The following is a 16,040-nucleotide window of genomic DNA, read 5'->3' as shown; positions in this document are numbered from 1 at the left end:
GGAACGTAGTGAGCACCGTGAGGCATGACTTGGCATGCTCTGCCACCGTGTCCCCGCCGAGAACCGTGCCTGGCACATAGGAGGTGCTCAAGAAATACCCCCAGAATGAATGAGAGAGGGAGAGGGTCCAGTTTCCTGCACTTCCCACAAACTCGTGAGGCCCCCTGCACCTGCACGGAGCTCACCTATCATGGTCATGTTTATGGGAGGCATCCTAACACAAACACACATATTCCCGGAGTCTTGGGACCCTTCTACCGGTGGGTGCCGAGCTTGCACAATTCTCTCTGTGATGGTCTGAGCAAAAAGAAGGTCCACTCACAGCTACACTGGGTGGACTAGAGCTTCCTGGGAGGCTCTCTCCCCACACCCATGCAGCTGGGACCAGCAGGAGTTGCTGAGTCTTCCCTGCTCCCCGGTTTATAGGAAGGGAGGGGCTGGGGATACCCCAGAGGTTGACCTGGGCTATGCGCACCGGGGTCTCTAAGAGATGCATGTGAATAACACAGCCACAAGGGCATCAGAGCGTAACAGAAATGCCTAAAACATTAAAAAAAATTTAATTTTTGAGAGAGAGCAAGCGAGACAGAGCATGAGTGGGGGAGGGGAAGAGAGAGGGAGACACAATCAGAGGCAGGCTCCAGGCTCTGAGCAGTCAGCACGGAGCCCGATGCGGGGCTCGAACTCACAGACTGCGAGATCATGACCTTAGCCGAAATCGGATGCTCAACCGACTGAGCCCCCCAGGCGCCCCAGAAATGCCCAAAACATCTTTAAAAGTGGAAGCAAATGTTCTGGTTGTAGTTCAAACTGGCCTGAAAAACAAAACAGACACAGGATAGCATGCTGGACTGCCCCTGATCTCCCTGGATCGTGGGCGACTGGGACCAAAGGAAAAGAATCATCTGTTCCTGAAATCCTTTGGGGATCAGAACCCCAGCCTCAACCCACGCCTCAGCCTGAGAAACTGATACGCCAGCTCAGGTCCAGGGTGGAAGCTTCCGTCCGCACCCGGGAGCTGATCCCGCTCCCAGGAGGAGAGGTGGAGAAAGCACCAGGGTGGGCGTGATGAGTCCCAAGTGCCCCCGAGTGCTCTCACGCCCCCTGATGAGCTCGTCTCCCCTTGTTCAGCCCCAGATGCTGCCAAATGTCGAGCGCCCCGAGAACAAAGCTGCCATGTTCCCAGCTACCTGCCCCCCCACCCCCGGCTCCCAGCTGCTTGCCCCAGCAAACGGCCTCCCCAGTTAGTTTGCATCTTGCTATCCTAGGTGTTTCGGTGACTGCCACTCACTCAGTCACTTTGCAAACACAGAGGCTGCCCTTGGCCGCCATGCTCCTGGACCTGGGGGAATCCCCCCTTAGTGTGTTAACGGAGAAGCAGCAGCCAGTTACAGAGCTGGGGCTGGATTCAGGGTCCGAACACATGGTGCAGAAGCGAGCTGGGCGAGCCCGCGGTAAATGGCACTGCAGGCAGAAGGAGCAGAGGAATTTGGAAGGCTACACATGGAGCAGGGTAGTGGGAGGCAGTGTGCAAGGCAGGGGGCGGGGGAAGCCTAGGCTGGAGGGGAAAGCCATGCACTCCGGGTTATAAAGCCTGAATCCTGCCGTGAGGGGGACGCAAGCCACAAGGGTGCAGAATGGCGGAGGGGGTGCAAGATCACTGCGAGGCAGCCTTGAGGCTGAGGGAGCTAGAGCTGAAGGGCAGGACTGGGAGGATGGCAAATAACGGGCTGGCTGGGGGAGTGGTGGGGGTTGACAAGCCAGACGTGGCAGGGCTGCATGGGAGGGAGGCGTGGGGCGGTGGCCATGAGGAGTTGGGGCATTAGGGTAAGCATAGGGTGGACATCGGCACAGGCCATCGACAGACTGCAATCCCGTGGGAGGGGAAGACGTGAAAGAGGGAAAAGGGTAGAAAGACACAGGAAATAGCATTGCTGGAGCAGCTACGGCACGCCAGGCACTGGGCCAAGTTCACACACGATCTTACTCAGTAGTGTGTTTAGTCCAACTGCCATGCAGGGCTAGGAATCACTGTCCGGACCCCACCCAGTGCCCCCGGCTCGCTTGGGTCATGTCCCACAGCAGGGACGCACATGGGGTGCTGGCGTGGACGTGTCTGCAGCTCGCGGCCCGAACTCCCTTCCCAAGGTCACCCCAAAGGGCAACGTGCCCAAGCAAAGGGCCCAGGTGCTGGTGATCAACAGCGGGGCTTGAACCCCCAACTCACGGCCTTGGGAAGTCCTGAGACTCCAGCTGGCTTCTCTTAAAGTAGAGATGGTAATTCCAGCCTCAGAGGGCAGCTGAGGGCAGTCACGGGGGTGGGGGGGTGGGGGTATGGACAGGCACAGATGGAGGAGGCTGGTGTGCAGGCATGCAGCACGTGCGCACGTTGGCTGGCTCGGCCTCTCCTACCCTCTGGGGACACCTGCCCTACCAGGTCCCTTGGCCGTGGTCAGTGTGTGTCTGCCCGCTGTCCAGCTGGCCTGGTGCCAGCCACCCCCAGGCTGTAGGAGGCCCTGTGTGTGGGGGTGTGATGTTCGGATGTGGCTATTTGAGGACCATATTGTACGTGCTGTCCAGTCTCTAATTTTGACAAGTGGCATCTGGCGCTCCTCCCCATCAACACTCTTGTGGGGGAACAGGGAATGCTCTGTAGGGTTCAGGAACCACACGAGATGAGTAGGGCAGAGAGAGAGAGAGCCAAGAAGGATCCAGAAGAAGGGAGAGGAAGGGCAGGGTACCTGTGCTGGCAGAGGGAAAATCTCAGCTAGGCCTTAAGATGTGGGGGGGCTCGGCTTTGCTCCAGCCAATAAGGGGGAGCTGCAGTGGCTGGCATGGCAGAAAGTACTGGGGGACAGGAGGGGGCTGAGTGGCGCAAGGACCCACCCTGAGTCTCACGGCCCAGCAGGTAGCAGGCCATCGCTTTCTTGGAGGTCTCCCTGCAAGGCCTCTGTGCTTCCTACCACTGGGGACTGAAAAAGGCACCCCAGGCAGGGCTGGAGAGGGATAAATCTGTGGCCCCCCCCGCCCCCCCATGCCGCTCGCTGTGGCTTCTAGCTCCGCTGCCTGGCCTGGATCCCTAGGTATCTCTGGGCCAGACTCTAGGAGCAGCAGGTGGAATGGCATTAACTGGGGGAGGTGGGCACTTAGCCTCTTCCCCTTCCCCTCTCCTCCAAGGGGGCTCCATGCTGCTCCCAGGGGCTCACGGTCAGGGCCCCAGGCCACAGGTACCTCTGTGAAATCAGCATAGTGTCTGGTGGGAAGGAAAGACCTGGTATTTTATGGGTACCCAGGACATCACCTAACCCAGGATACTGGATCTCCCGCCTGCCAGAGATGCCCTGCCGGCGGCCTCCAGCTCCATCACCCACCAGTGTCCAGCTGCTCAGGCCCTTGCTGTTCTCCTTGATGCCCTTCTTTCTCCCTAACTCATCGGTCTGGGAACAAATCTTGTGGCTTTATCTAAAATGTGATCACTTCTCCACACCTCGACTAACTGGACCTCCGGCTTCTGCCTTGCCCTAGAACCTTCTCAGATCAGCAGACACGGTGGAATTCTGTTTAAGAATAAGTTTGATCTCGGGGCGCCTGGGTGGCTCAGTCAATTAAGAGGATGCCTTTGGCTCAGGTCAGGATCTCGTGGCTTGTGAGTTCAAGGCCCACGTCAGGCTCTGTGCTGTCAGCACAGAGCCTGGAGCCTGCTTCGAATTCTGTGTCTCCCTATCTCTGTGCTCCTCCCCTGGTTGTGCTATCTTTCTCTCTCAAAAACAAATAAAATGTTTAAAAAAAAAAAAAAAAAGAAGTCAGATCTCATTACTCCTCTGTCCAATCCCCTTCCAAAGGCCCCATGATGCTTAACCCAAACAAAGTCTTACCAAGCCCCAACCAGCCTGCACAACCAGCCCCAGAACTCTGGCCTCACCCTATTCTTGCCTCTCACTCACTGGGTGCCAGGCATGCTGGCGTCCTGGCTTTTTCTTGAACTCAGAGGGCATGCTGCTGCTGCCTCAGGCCCTTTGCACTTGCTGTTTCCCCTGCCTGGATCATTCCTTCCCCATATTTCTGTACTGCTCGCTTCCTTTAATTCTTTGCTTGAATATCATTTTCCCAGGGAGGATTTCTCAATTTCCTCATACAAGACTATACCCCCCCTCACTCCACCCCCTTGCTTCCTACTCCATTCTTGGCTTTATCTCTCCATGTTATGCTGTAAGTTCCATGAAAGCAGAAATGAGTGTGTTTTGTCCCCCAGACTGCAACTGCTAAAACATGCCCTGGCGTGCGGTGACTCACTGAGCGTTTGTGAGGAGTTGCTCAGACTCGGCCCCCTGTGGAGAGGAGTCGAAGCAAGGCTCCCAGGCCTCTCCTCAGGGCTCCTCGCCCACAGATGGCACAGGATCTCCTCCCCCGCTCCCTGCCCTCACCCCGGCCCAGCACTCACCATCCACTGGATTGAGGTAGTCGTGGAGGTGGGGTGCACTGGTGGCACCCCCACTCTGCATCAGCAGGTCCCCGTACGGCCCAGGGTGGCCCGCCATGAGAGTCATCTGGTGGTAATAGTCTGAGGGGGTGGTGCCTGGAGGGGGGAGGCCAAACAGTCCCCTCTCCTTGAGGTGCTCATGGGCCACTGTGGGCAGGAGGAGGGAGAAAGAAGCCATCAGAACACATGTTGGAGAAGCACACATATGGGCCGACGTGTCCTCCCAGGGCCTGCTAGTTGTTCCCTGCCCCTGGGGCCCCTCCCGCAGCTGAGCACACAAGGTGGGGTGCGGTGTGTTTCTACTGACAGGGAGCCAGACCGCGCGTGCCTCCATTTCCGCAAAGCCGTGAACAACTGCCCCTTCTTGCACCCCCACCCCCAGATCCCCCAGGAGACAAGGGCTCCAGGCTGACCGGGTCCACAGGTGGCAGAGCCTTTAAGGGGGAACAGAGATGTCAGTGAAGCCGCCGTGGTGGTCAAGCCGGACCAGGTCGGTCTGGCCTGAACGGTCCAGGCAAAACAGCCCCACCCTGGCCAGATCGAGCCCCCGGCCTGGCTTGCAGCTGCGGGCCCCTGAGCTGTCTGCCTCTGGCCCCGCACGTCGGGGCTCGGCCAAGAGGCAGGGAGGAAGCCCTTTGGAGCATCTTGAGAGGGGCATGGTGCTCGCGTGTGGAGCTTGGATCCACATATCTTCACTGAGAGTCCGGGCTTTCACCAGGTGTGCCAGATTGGGAAGGCGCCACTGTTCTTGGCTGCCTCAGTGTTCCATCTGTCAGATGGGAGAGTAACACTCATTGCTCAAGTTCCTATTAAAGATGTTAGTGGCGCCAACGTCAGGCTGAGTGCTTGCTGGGCCTGTGCTGAGGGATTAGGACTCTCAGTCATTCTCGGTGTCACTACCCCCACGCACTAAGAGCTGAGGGCCACCATTACCACCCCCGCCCCGGCAGATGAGGACTCGGGCGCTTTCTGCTATTGGTCTTGGCAAAAAACAAAGATCTCATACGTACGCCCTGGGCAGAGAGAAGCCAGTCAATAGAAACAGTTATCTTCTTCTTCCTCCTCAACTTCTGCTGTATCCACAGAGAGAGCCCTGGCCTGCAGCCCCATGGCCTCCGCCTGCCCTGTCCATGCCGAAAACTTCGCCCTCCTGTCCCCCTCCTGCTGGATGTCCGCCTCCTCCCGGAAGCCTTCCCCGGAGTGCCCCTTCATCCTCAGAGCATGCCTGGCCCGGGAGACACTGCCTCTCTGCGGTGTGGGCCTGACATGCATCTCTGCTCACTTGGGAACTTGGTTCAGGGCCAGCGAGGTCTCAGGGTCTCTGGCCCACCCTCTGCAAATTAGCCAAGTGCTTGCTCTCTGGCACTGACCCCAGCCTGTCTTCTCAAGGGCCTGGGGGGAGGATACGTGGGTGTGACAGGAGCCACAATTGATGTTTATAGGGAAATCAGGCATCAAATCAATGCTCCACAACTCTGAGTGGGCGACACTGCTGTCTGCTGGAGCTACGGTGTCCTTGTTTCTTCTAGACACATCTCTTAGGGCCCCTGACCCAGGGGCCATGTGGATTAGCCTCCTACGGCTGCTGTAACAGGTGAGCATAGACTCAGCACTAACTGCTGTTCAAGCCGTGCAATTTCCTTCCCGCACAGTTCTGGAGGCCGGAAGTCTGACATGAAGGCGTCAGCAGGGCCACACTTCCTCCAGGGGCTCTAGGGGATCACCTGCTCTGTGCTTCCTCCCCCTCTGGGGGTTCCCAGTTTCCTCGCCTGTGGCCACAGCGCGACCGTCTATGCGCTGCTCTCTCCTCTGCATCTCTCGTGAGGACGCTTATCATCGAATCCAAGGCCCACGCAGACATTCCAGGGCGGTCTCCTCATTCAAAGTCCCCAACGAAATCACATCCGCAAAGGCCTTTTTCCCAAACGAGGCAACGTTCTCGGGTTCGCGGGGTAGGGCGTGGACGCCTCTTCCTGGGGGCAGGCACCGTTCCGCCCACGGCATCCAGCGTGAGGTTCAAGGCCGGGGCAGCGTCTGGAAGCTGGCCTGCACCCTAACGTTCGAGGCCAGCCCTCTGGGTCATCCGCAGAGGCGCGGAGAAGACTTTCCAGGGTCGGCGGCTCAAGGTGGAGGCGGCGTCGCCCTTCTCCACGAAGATTTCAGGGCTGGGGTCTGGCCCCAAGGGGTCACTTCAGAACGGCTGCATCTGGGCCAGCCACTTGCACGTCCTGCGGTTGTGGCAGTTGCCTCGTCTGCTTTCTTGTCGGTCAAGGCCAGGCAAGGGCAAATCATAGGCTGGAGCGACGAGCCAGACGCCGCAGGGAGCCTTTCTGTGTGTTTGGAAGCTGGAGTCCTTTTCCTCGTGAAAATCCAACCGGAGCCTCCCAGGTCCAGGCCTCGGCTCCAGCTTCGGGTTCTATCCCAGAGGTGGGAGACAGCACGTTCCCCCCCACCCCGGTGAGGACTGAACGTGGTTACGAGGGACCTGCTGGGATCATGCTTCCCGGAGCCTCTGCCCGCGGGCTTCTGAGTGCAAATGTCCCCCAAAACTGCCTGTCCCTGAACCTCCCTCTGCCCGAGAGGGAGAGTTTCAGTGCGCAGATATTCAGAGGATGCAACCTGGCTGCTTTTGAAAATGGCAGCAGTCAGTGGCTCCCGGTACCAGGGGGATGGCACCGGGCAGTGAGTAAAGCCTTCTCCACGCTAGGGGTGGGGTGGGAGCACTTCCGGGCATGACCGGATGGGCGGGGCCAGCTCCCAAACGTGCCCGTTACCGTCCGGCGTGCGCGCGCCTGGGGGTTTGTATGTGTGCACCAGTGAGGCGGGGCTGGGGCTGGAGGGAGTGCTTTTGGAAGTACTAAATTTTAGATCCGAAAACCGTATTTGTCTCAAATTAACTGGATGGGGGGAGGGGCATCTGATCTTCGAGCTGGGCCAGTCCGTTCTCTCTCAAGCATCTGACCTGAGATGCACCAGGCCACCAGTGCTCACACGTGGAGGCCCGCGGCGTCACTGGGGGGCCGCGCGTTGACCTGCGAGGGGCATATCAAGGAGGGATGTAGGCAGACGCCAGTCCGGCGCTGTCCTTCCGCTCTGGAGGCCCGTGAGACCCTGACCCAACACCCCCTTTACTTCACCAGAAACAGAGTTTGTCTGTTGCAACCAAATAACCCTCACCTCAGAGAAGATCTACAAGGGCAAACACACCCTGCTGTTATTATATACCATCTGCATACAAAGGGGTGCTAACGGAACAGCTCTCGAGGACAATGGCCCCCAGACTGTGTTGGCTTTCACCACGTTGTTCAGGGTGGTGGGGAGGAACGGCAACCTGTTGACTATCCCGGGCCACTGGGGCCGGGGAATGGACACTGTCAGGGTCAGTGGCGCGGTTCCCCAGTCCCGCGGGCCCTACTCACCGTCAGTTGGGCTGAGGCCCCGGGCCGCGGAGATGGTGGGCAGCGTGGGGCTGCTGTGCATGGCACGGAGGTAATGCTCCATGTGGGGGCTCACGTAGGGGTGGGGGGCGTTGAAGGGGGACTCCCCCGGGCCGGCGGGGTGTGGGGAAAGCCGGATCAACGAGATGTCGGAGATAACGGGGCTGCCGCTCAGGGCAGGAGGCCTGCAGAGATAAAGCAGCGGTGTAAGAAGGCGCGGCCAGTCGCAGAAGGACCGCACCGGGGACCCGGCCGAGAAGCGGGCTGGGCCACCCTGCGTGGAGTCTGAACCGGCACCCATGGGAGAGCGCATGCGGGGTGAAATCTCCCGAGGGCTGGTGCGGCGGCCCACAGGCCCGCCCGTGTCGGTGCTCAAGTTCTCCACACGCACATTTGGATTTGCGGGACCGCAGGCTCCGTGGCCACACGCGTGTGCCCGGCTGTCACCGCGGCTTCCCCGGCGCCTGCTCGTGGCTGGGCAAATAGCAGTAACACGGATCGTTATTAAATGACTGGATGCACGCATTCTGTATGAATGAAAAACCGAACATAAAAACTCTAATACCAGAGGCGAAATGCAAAGAGCTCCTATTCCCTTTCTGTGTTTTTAAAGATTTCTTCGAAAGTTTATTTATTTAAAGAAATTTTTAATGTTTTATTTATTTCTGCGAGAGAGACAGCATGAGCAGGGGAGGGTCAGAGAGGGAGGGAGACACAGAATCTGAAGACAGGCTCCAGACTCTGAGGTAGTCAGCAGCACAGAGCCCGGGGCTCAAACCCACCAACTGTGAGATCATGACCTGAGCCGAAGTCTGATGCTTAACCGATTGAGCCACCCAGGCGCCCCGTTTGTTTATTTATTTATTTATTTAGAGCATGCACACAAGAATGGGGAGGGGCAGAGAGAAAGGGAGAAAGAATCCCAAGCAGGCTCTGCACTGTTAGTTCAGAGCCCGACTCAGGGCTCAGTCCCACAAACCATGAGATCATGATCTGAGCTGAAACCAAGGGACACTTAACCCACTGAGCCACCCAGGCACCCCTAAAGATTTTATTAAATTTTTTTGATGTTTATTTATTTTTAAGAGCAAGAGAGACAGACAGAGCATGAACAGGAGAGGGTCAAAGAGAGAGAGAGAGAGGGAGACACAGAATCCAAAGCAGGCTCCAGGCTCTGAGCTGTCAGCACAGAGCCCAATGTGGGGCTCGAACCCACGAACTTCGAGATCCTGACCTGAGCTGAAGATGGATGTTTAACTGACTGAGCCACCCAGGCACCCCTAAAGATTTTACTTTTAAGTAATCTCTACATCCAACGTGGGGTTCAAATTCACAACCCCGAGATCAAGAGTCACACGTTCTACTGACTGAGCCAGCAAGGTGCCTGAAACAGCTCATGTTCCGAACAGAATTGAGGGAAAGCGAGAAATTGGAAGATGCAGTAGATATGAAGATAGAGAATTTTGGTTTAGTTGGACAGTTGCTGGTGTGGAGGACCCAGGCACAGGGTTAACTGTGAAGGAACAGGGCAGGATTCAGGAAGGGTTCTGGAATGATGAGGTATAACTAAAATTCTGGAATATCCTTTTAGTTCTCCTTACACGATTTTCTTTTAATGTGTATTTGTTTTCAGAGGGAGAGGAAGGGCAGAAAAAGATGGAGAGAGAGAGAAAATGCCAAATAGGCTCTGCACTCTCAGCAAGCAACCCGACATGGGGCTTGAACCCACGAACTGTGAGATCTGACCTGAGCTGAAGTCAAGAGTCGGACACTTAACCAACTGAGCCACCCAGGCGCCCCTCCTGGAACTCCTTTTAATGCTAGCAGAGCCTCCCTTGTTGGGCACCCACCAAAGGTCACACACGCACCTGGCCTCGTCCTTGTGGCCTGGCTGGCATGGCTGAGGCCCACCTCCATGTCCCCTGCTCAGTCCTCTAGGGGGCACTGACTCCACTCAACACAACGAGGGGGCCTTTCCACCCAGCCTGCCCACTTGGAGCCTCTGGGGGGCTGTTTGCCTGCTGGCTGCAGGGGTCACCCGTGGTCACCTCCCCCAAGACTTGCCCATTAAAGAAAAATCAGGCTTTAGAAGAGAAGTAGCCATGAAACCACAATTAAGTCACCAGTGATCAAATTTACCAAGATATAATTTTAACCTTTTCAGAAAATGGGGTCCCCTGTGATCTGACCCAGTGCAAAGAAAAGAATATGTGTTGGGATCAGATGAGCCAGTGCTAGGATCCCAGCCATCCTCAGCTCAGTCACACTGAGCCAGCGATTTAAGCTCTGCAAGCCTCAATTTTCCCAAATGGAATACGGAGATGACTGCCTTTTTCACGATGACTTCCTTTTCACTAAGGATGGAGGTCCCCCAAGCAGTACCTGAGACACAGCCCTCAGTTAGTAAACTACAGCTGTTATCACAACAGCGGTGCCACACTTGGAGGGCAAAACCCAGATGTGCCTGTGAGGCCCTCAAAACCTACCCACAGCATTGGCCTTGGATGAGGGCAAGGGCGTTGTTAGAATCAGTTGCTCCGGAGCGGGAGGGTCCATCCACCGGCCAGAGTGAACTGGAGATAATCCCTGCTTCTGTTCAACAGGGTGCGGACACCGTGCATGCCGGGACCCAAGCAGGTGATGTCCAGATGTCCTAACATCTGCGTTTCCCACACTCCCCACTTGGAGGGCGTAAGCATTCTGCTCCATTATTTTCTAGCTTTTGCAAATGTGATCGCAATGAGCACGCAGACCCAACGAACTTCCACACTGGTGTGCTTCTGTCCACACCGATTCCTGGCCTCCAGTGCCTCCTCCACCTTATACTTTGTCAGGCAAATTCTTTCTCCTTGTAAGCCCAGGAGAGGGACTACCCCGGGGCACCTTCCCTGAAGCCCCTTGCCCTGGCATGAGCTCTCTGCTCCTTCCTCCTGCTACCCCTGGGGCACCTGCTTCTGGCCTTAGGTTGACGAGCCCATTTCCCAGTGACTGGGTTTTTCTGAGGTGCCTTCACACGCTGGCACCTGGCAGGGGACTAGCACCCCAGAGGCATTTGGGTGACGGCCTCACGTATGGCTGCCGGGCACGGAGCTCGGCAGAAGGGAGTCTTTGGGATAAGTCACGAGTCACGGCCTCAAGCTGCTCACTCACAGGCTGCCTGCCGCGCCCAGCCCCCACCTGTGAGTGAGCTGCATTAGGTACAAGGGGCTTAAGGGGCTTCAGGGACATCTCTGCTCCAGGCAGGGATGCTCTGTGTCCAAGGGTGGAAAGGAAACAGGACCAGACTAATTCACCCTCTTGCCAAGGGCCGGCCTTGCTGCCTCGGGCGTGCTGACTGGGGTGGGACGGGCACTCATGTTCCCGCAATGGTACAGGTGTTCTTTGAAGACGACACTCGGGGACTATCACCTGTGGGCCAGGCCTGTGGGGCAGGGAGGAGACCTCCGTCTGACTCTGGGGCACAGATCTGGGACTGAAGGGGAAACATTCTGGAAGGCTGAGCCTGCTGCAGTCAACACAGGGTGTTTTGGGGAACAGTGTGAGGCACGTCTTGTCCTCAGACCCGAGTCCTCCCCCCGAGGCGGCAGTGCAGGTTCCCAGGGCCTGCAGGACATGGGCCAGGGTTGAGGTCACAGCAGCCTCCGGTAGTGGAAGCCGGTGGCCCCACGTGGCCTGTCCACGCCTCCCTGGTGCCAGGGTCTCCCTGGAGGGCACACTGACAACAGCCGAGGCCTCAGGAGACGAACCAGTGACCACACGGAGGTTTAAAGGAACACGTGTAGGGCACACGGCAGCCCCAGGCTGTCCAAGGGGACCCTGTTCGACTCCTAAGCAAGAGGCCGAAGAGAGGTGCGGTCATGGTGACAAGCGCATCCCTGGGGGGCTGCCTGCCCTGCGGGGGCCGGAGTCCAGCTCAGCCTAGCAGCTGGGTCCTCCAGAGGGGGCAGGCGGGGCCTGAGTCCCCACCCGGAACATGGACTCGTCTTCATGCCTCAGGACCGCCCCTCGGGGGGGGAGTGAACTCTGCGGGTCAAGGGCGCAGGGAGCTTCTGAGGGCTCTGGGCCCAGAGAGGGAAGTCACCCTCCATGCTGTGTGGCCAGAGAGAAGCAGGCCAAGACTCCACCCAAGTGCATCTTGCTCCCGGGATGGTGCTCCCCTCGTTGCAGGAGCCGCCCACCCCTGCAGAGAACACGGCCAAGGACCCATTTCCCTGGTGTGACGGGGTGCAGAGCTGAGCCAGGTCACTGTCCAACCCCATCCCCCAAAGCAGCTTTGACAGGGTTGGCTGGTGACGCAGGTGAGCTCAGAGGGCTGAGGAGAGGGTACACAGAACAGCCCCTTGCTCTTCCCTGTGCTGGGAATGCTGTCCCTCTAGGCCTGGAGGCCACGTGATCTAGGCCAGCAGAGCGCTAACCGGATGCACTTCCCTCCCACACAGAGCAGGAGCAGATTCTGGAGGCTGTTGGGGGGGTACCCCGGGGTCTGGAAGCAATGGGGCAGGACGGCACCCGGGCGCTGCCTGTGCCTTCAAAAGTATCGGCTTCCTCTTGCTAACCTTAACCTTTCCCACCTCTCTGGGTGGCCGAGGCCAGCACACCGCCCCTCTCTGGTGCCTCCCAGGGCTGGGCACATGGTAGGGGGTTAGCAAGCATTAACTCCCTTCCCTTCTCTGCAACAGGTCGACGTGGGGTTTGGAGCATCTACTGACCTGGGCACCCAGAATCCAGGACAATAGGCTGAGCAGCCAACACAGCCGTGGAGGATTCTCCAGACACCTCCTCTGGGAAGTCTCCGCGGATGTCCCCTCTGCACAGTGCCACTCTGCCTTGCCCTCACCTGGCATGTCCTCAAGACAGGGCTGTCTGCACACCAGCCATCACAGGGCATTGTGCGTGTGCTTCCTTTTTTAATCACAATAAAAAGATTCACCAAAAAGGCACTTCATGCCCATTTTACAGATGAGGACATACCTGGAGAGGTGGGGTCCCTTGCCCAAGGGACCTCACAGTGTAGGTAGCAGGACCACAACTAGCCGAGGTGGCCCTAGACCCACGCATGTGCTGTGTCTGTCCCTTCAGGAGAGAAGTGGGTGCTCTTGATGACTGTGGTGTCTTGTGGACAGAGCTCAGGGGTTGCAAGACCGTGGTGGGGGGGCACCAGCTGGAGGCAGGACAGCTTCCTCCCCACTCTGCATCACCTTCGTTTCCTGTCTTCGTTTCCACACCAGCACCATGCACAGTCTAACCCGGCTCTCCAGAGGGAGCCAGAATCTCTCGCTCGCACTGTATTGTGAATGACTGATAAAGATCCAGGGGCACAAATGTTCCAAGAGATGGGTCATTTTGACAGACCAAACAAAGCCAAAGGAACGAATCTCAAATGGCAGAATTCTGAACATTATGAATGCACGTGGGCGAGTAGGGAGCTTCCCAGCAGCCCCTAAATCACACCAATATCGCCAGCTTTCCAGGCAGGCCCTTCGGGGACCAGGGCTTTTCTTGAATGCTGGGTGCTCCAGGACTTTGAGCTGACACACCGGGACAGATGTCTGTCAGTGAGATAGGACCCAGCCCTGAAGACTGACCCCCAGCCCCAACTTCCCTTTCTTCTTCCATTTCTATACCATTGGCTGTGGGGGCCCAACCCAGGTCTTAGCCATGTCCTGTCCAGGCCTTGAGATCTGGTAACTGGACAGAGACTCAAGGAGGTGGCCTTGAGGATGAGAGGAGGGACCCACTGCATGAGCTCACACTCTTCTACCTTGTAGATAGGCGTGTACGCGGGCTCACATGCTTGCAGGCCGCCATCGACCCGACCGGCAAAGCCAGCCTTTCGGCAAGTGGCTCAGCTTGGAAACTACTCTTAAGTACTCCTTTCTCCCCTGCCGTTCAGCTCGGAGCTCATCTGAGCCTGACTCTACCATTTGTTCCTTTGTATATTGGTTCATATCCCTGCCGCAATCGTCCTGGGCACGTGGCTCTGTGCCCAGGACCTCTAGGGAGCCCAGAACCCAAGTGGAAGAGGCAGACCGATGAATCAGGTAAGCCGTTTGATAAAGGCTCCAGCAGAGGAAAAAAATTAACTCTGCCTGTAAGCATAAGGGAAGGCTTCTCAGAGGAGGTGACATCTGCAATGGGTTCTGAAGGGTCAATAAGGAACTCAAGAGAAAGTGCATTAAAATGAAAGGAAGTAGCATGTGCAAAGAAAGGCTGGAGTATGTGTGTGTATGAAGGCTGTGCCTTGGTGAGCCACTCTGGATTGGGTCTGTTCTGGAGCCACTGAACCCCTTCACTTTTTCTCCTGGGGGTAGGGGCCACGTGACCTGAGCCCAGCTGATCAGAGCATTCCATATTCCCATTTCTGAGATGGGCGTATGCTTACGCTAGCAGCTGTGGCTGGGATGGCTGGGGATAAGGGCTCTCTGTCCACAAGCGCTGCTATGCAGGTAGAATGCAAGCACACAACCATCAGGGACCGTGAGGGGACAGGCCAAGCACGAAGATGATACACAGAGTGTCTGAGCAGGACGATGGGGTACCAGGTTGTTGCTGGATCCTGGCACAGATCCAGTTTTGCCAGAGGTTAGTGGCGTTGGCCTTTACAGTTATCTGACCCTACGCCCTTGTTTGCTGGTGTGAACCAGTCAGAGCGGAGGTCTTCTATCACAGGCAACGGCCAAGGCAAGCTCTGCAAACACAGTCTCTCCACGCCCAGAGCGATCCTGCACCCGGCTTCCTGCAACGCAGATCAGGGCCATAGCTCCTTGGGCCTGTCCACCTTCCCGCCTGAGGGACTGAAGGAGAGGCTGGCAGGTATCCTGCCCAGGGCCGCTGAGGCTCGCTCCTCGCTGTGTGGCGTGGAGCAATTCATGTGCCTCTCTGAACCAGTGTGCTCATCTACAAAGAGCCATTGCAAGGGCGCTCTTACAAATACGTGGTAGGAAGCAGAGGGGAAGGAAGAGGGGGTGTGTGGGCATGAGGCACAGAGGGGGCTCTGGGTAAAAGGAGCAGCAATGGCCTCCCTGCCTCCCTGTGCATGTGTGTGTGTGCGCGTGAGCGTGTGCACATGCTGGTGATGGGTGGCAGTGGCCTGCAGTGGGGCCCAGCCTCTGGGGGGACCTTTTCTATTGCAGTTGAGGTCTCCTGCCCTTCTGCCCAATGTTGGCACTGCCCAGGATGGACGGACAAGCTTCCCCTCCCGGAAGCTTTAGGAAGGACAGGAAAAGGGCCTCTCCGCAGCACGGTCTCTCCTCCACCCTCTTCCCTTCCCTCTCTATCAGGACGGGCCCTGGCAACGCCACTGGACAAGGCTTCCGGGTCAGGTCCAAAGACCAGAGCGGTGGCCGGGCGCGGGGAGGAGAAAGAATGGGGAAAGCAAGCGGAGACCTAGCTGGACGGATGTCAGTGGGGAAGTGGTGGCAGCCGGGCTGTCAGCCTCGGCGGAGCACCAGCTGCACGCCACACCTCCAGCAGCTCGGCAAGGCACACTTTATCATCTCCATTTTAAACAGAAGGACACCGAAGGTGAAGGGGGTCCATGAGACTTGCCCACGGCTACCGAGCTGGGAGGGGAAATGGGGCCTTCCTGACTCTGCGAGGTCAAGCTCGTGTGGTGACATCGGCATGGTGACAAGGCAGTGACATCACCAGCGGTCCACCCAAAGGCAAGCAGGTGGGATGGGGGCGTGGCCCTGGAGGGGTGAGTAAGCCTCTGTTTGACGGCAGGAACCGGAGGGCATCTGACCCGCAGCCTGAGCCAGGGTGCAGGGGCAGGCACCGACGCGCTCCCTCCTATGGTGTGAGGAGGGGCAGAAGCGCAGGGATGGGCCCCGTACCCCACCCACGGTGCTGTTTGGAGAGGCAGGACAATGCAGACCTGAGGGTGCTGACTCACCCAGGCTCAGCACAAGCCGCTGGGGCAGACTCTCCCACTTGGGGCCCTGGGGCCAGAAAGGACCCTTTGCAGCCCAGAGGGGCTCCTGATGGACCTTCTTCCCCTGCGGCGGGTGGGTGGGGCATGAAACAGGCAGGGATGGACGCTTTGTGTCCCATTTCCACGGACAGCACTACTGAGACCCAAAGCAGCAGCGGCACAGCTACGGCGAGGTCAGCGGCACCGCTGG

The 16,040-nt window shown here is 57.7% G+C and overlaps 1 protein-coding gene across 2 annotated transcripts in view; it reads right to left on the bottom strand.

Annotated features, from left to right (window-relative positions):
- GLI2 (GLI family zinc finger 2) overlaps positions 1–16,040 on the bottom strand; it is a 176,904-nt gene that overhangs the window by 25,986 nt on the left and 134,878 nt on the right. For both annotated transcript variants that reach the window (XM_039234912.1, XM_039234913.1), the window contains exons 3-4: positions 7,900–8,102; positions 4,442–4,627 (exon numbers count right to left, since the gene is read on the bottom strand). In XM_039234912.1, coding sequence (XP_039090843.1) covers positions 4,442–4,627; positions 7,900–8,102 — 389 coding nt within the window. The remainder of the gene's footprint in view (positions 1–4,441; positions 4,628–7,899; positions 8,103–16,040) is intronic.

The sequence above is a fragment of the Hyaena hyaena genome, unplaced genomic scaffold (genome assembly GCF_003009895.1).
Source record: "Hyaena hyaena isolate Hyena2069 unplaced genomic scaffold, ASM300989v1 scaffold_91, whole genome shotgun sequence".
In the NCBI taxonomy this organism is placed as follows: domain Eukaryota; kingdom Metazoa; phylum Chordata; class Mammalia; order Carnivora; family Hyaenidae; genus Hyaena; species Hyaena hyaena.
The sequence above is the reverse complement of the archived record's forward strand: the minus strand, read 5'-3'. Positions and strand labels throughout refer to the sequence as shown.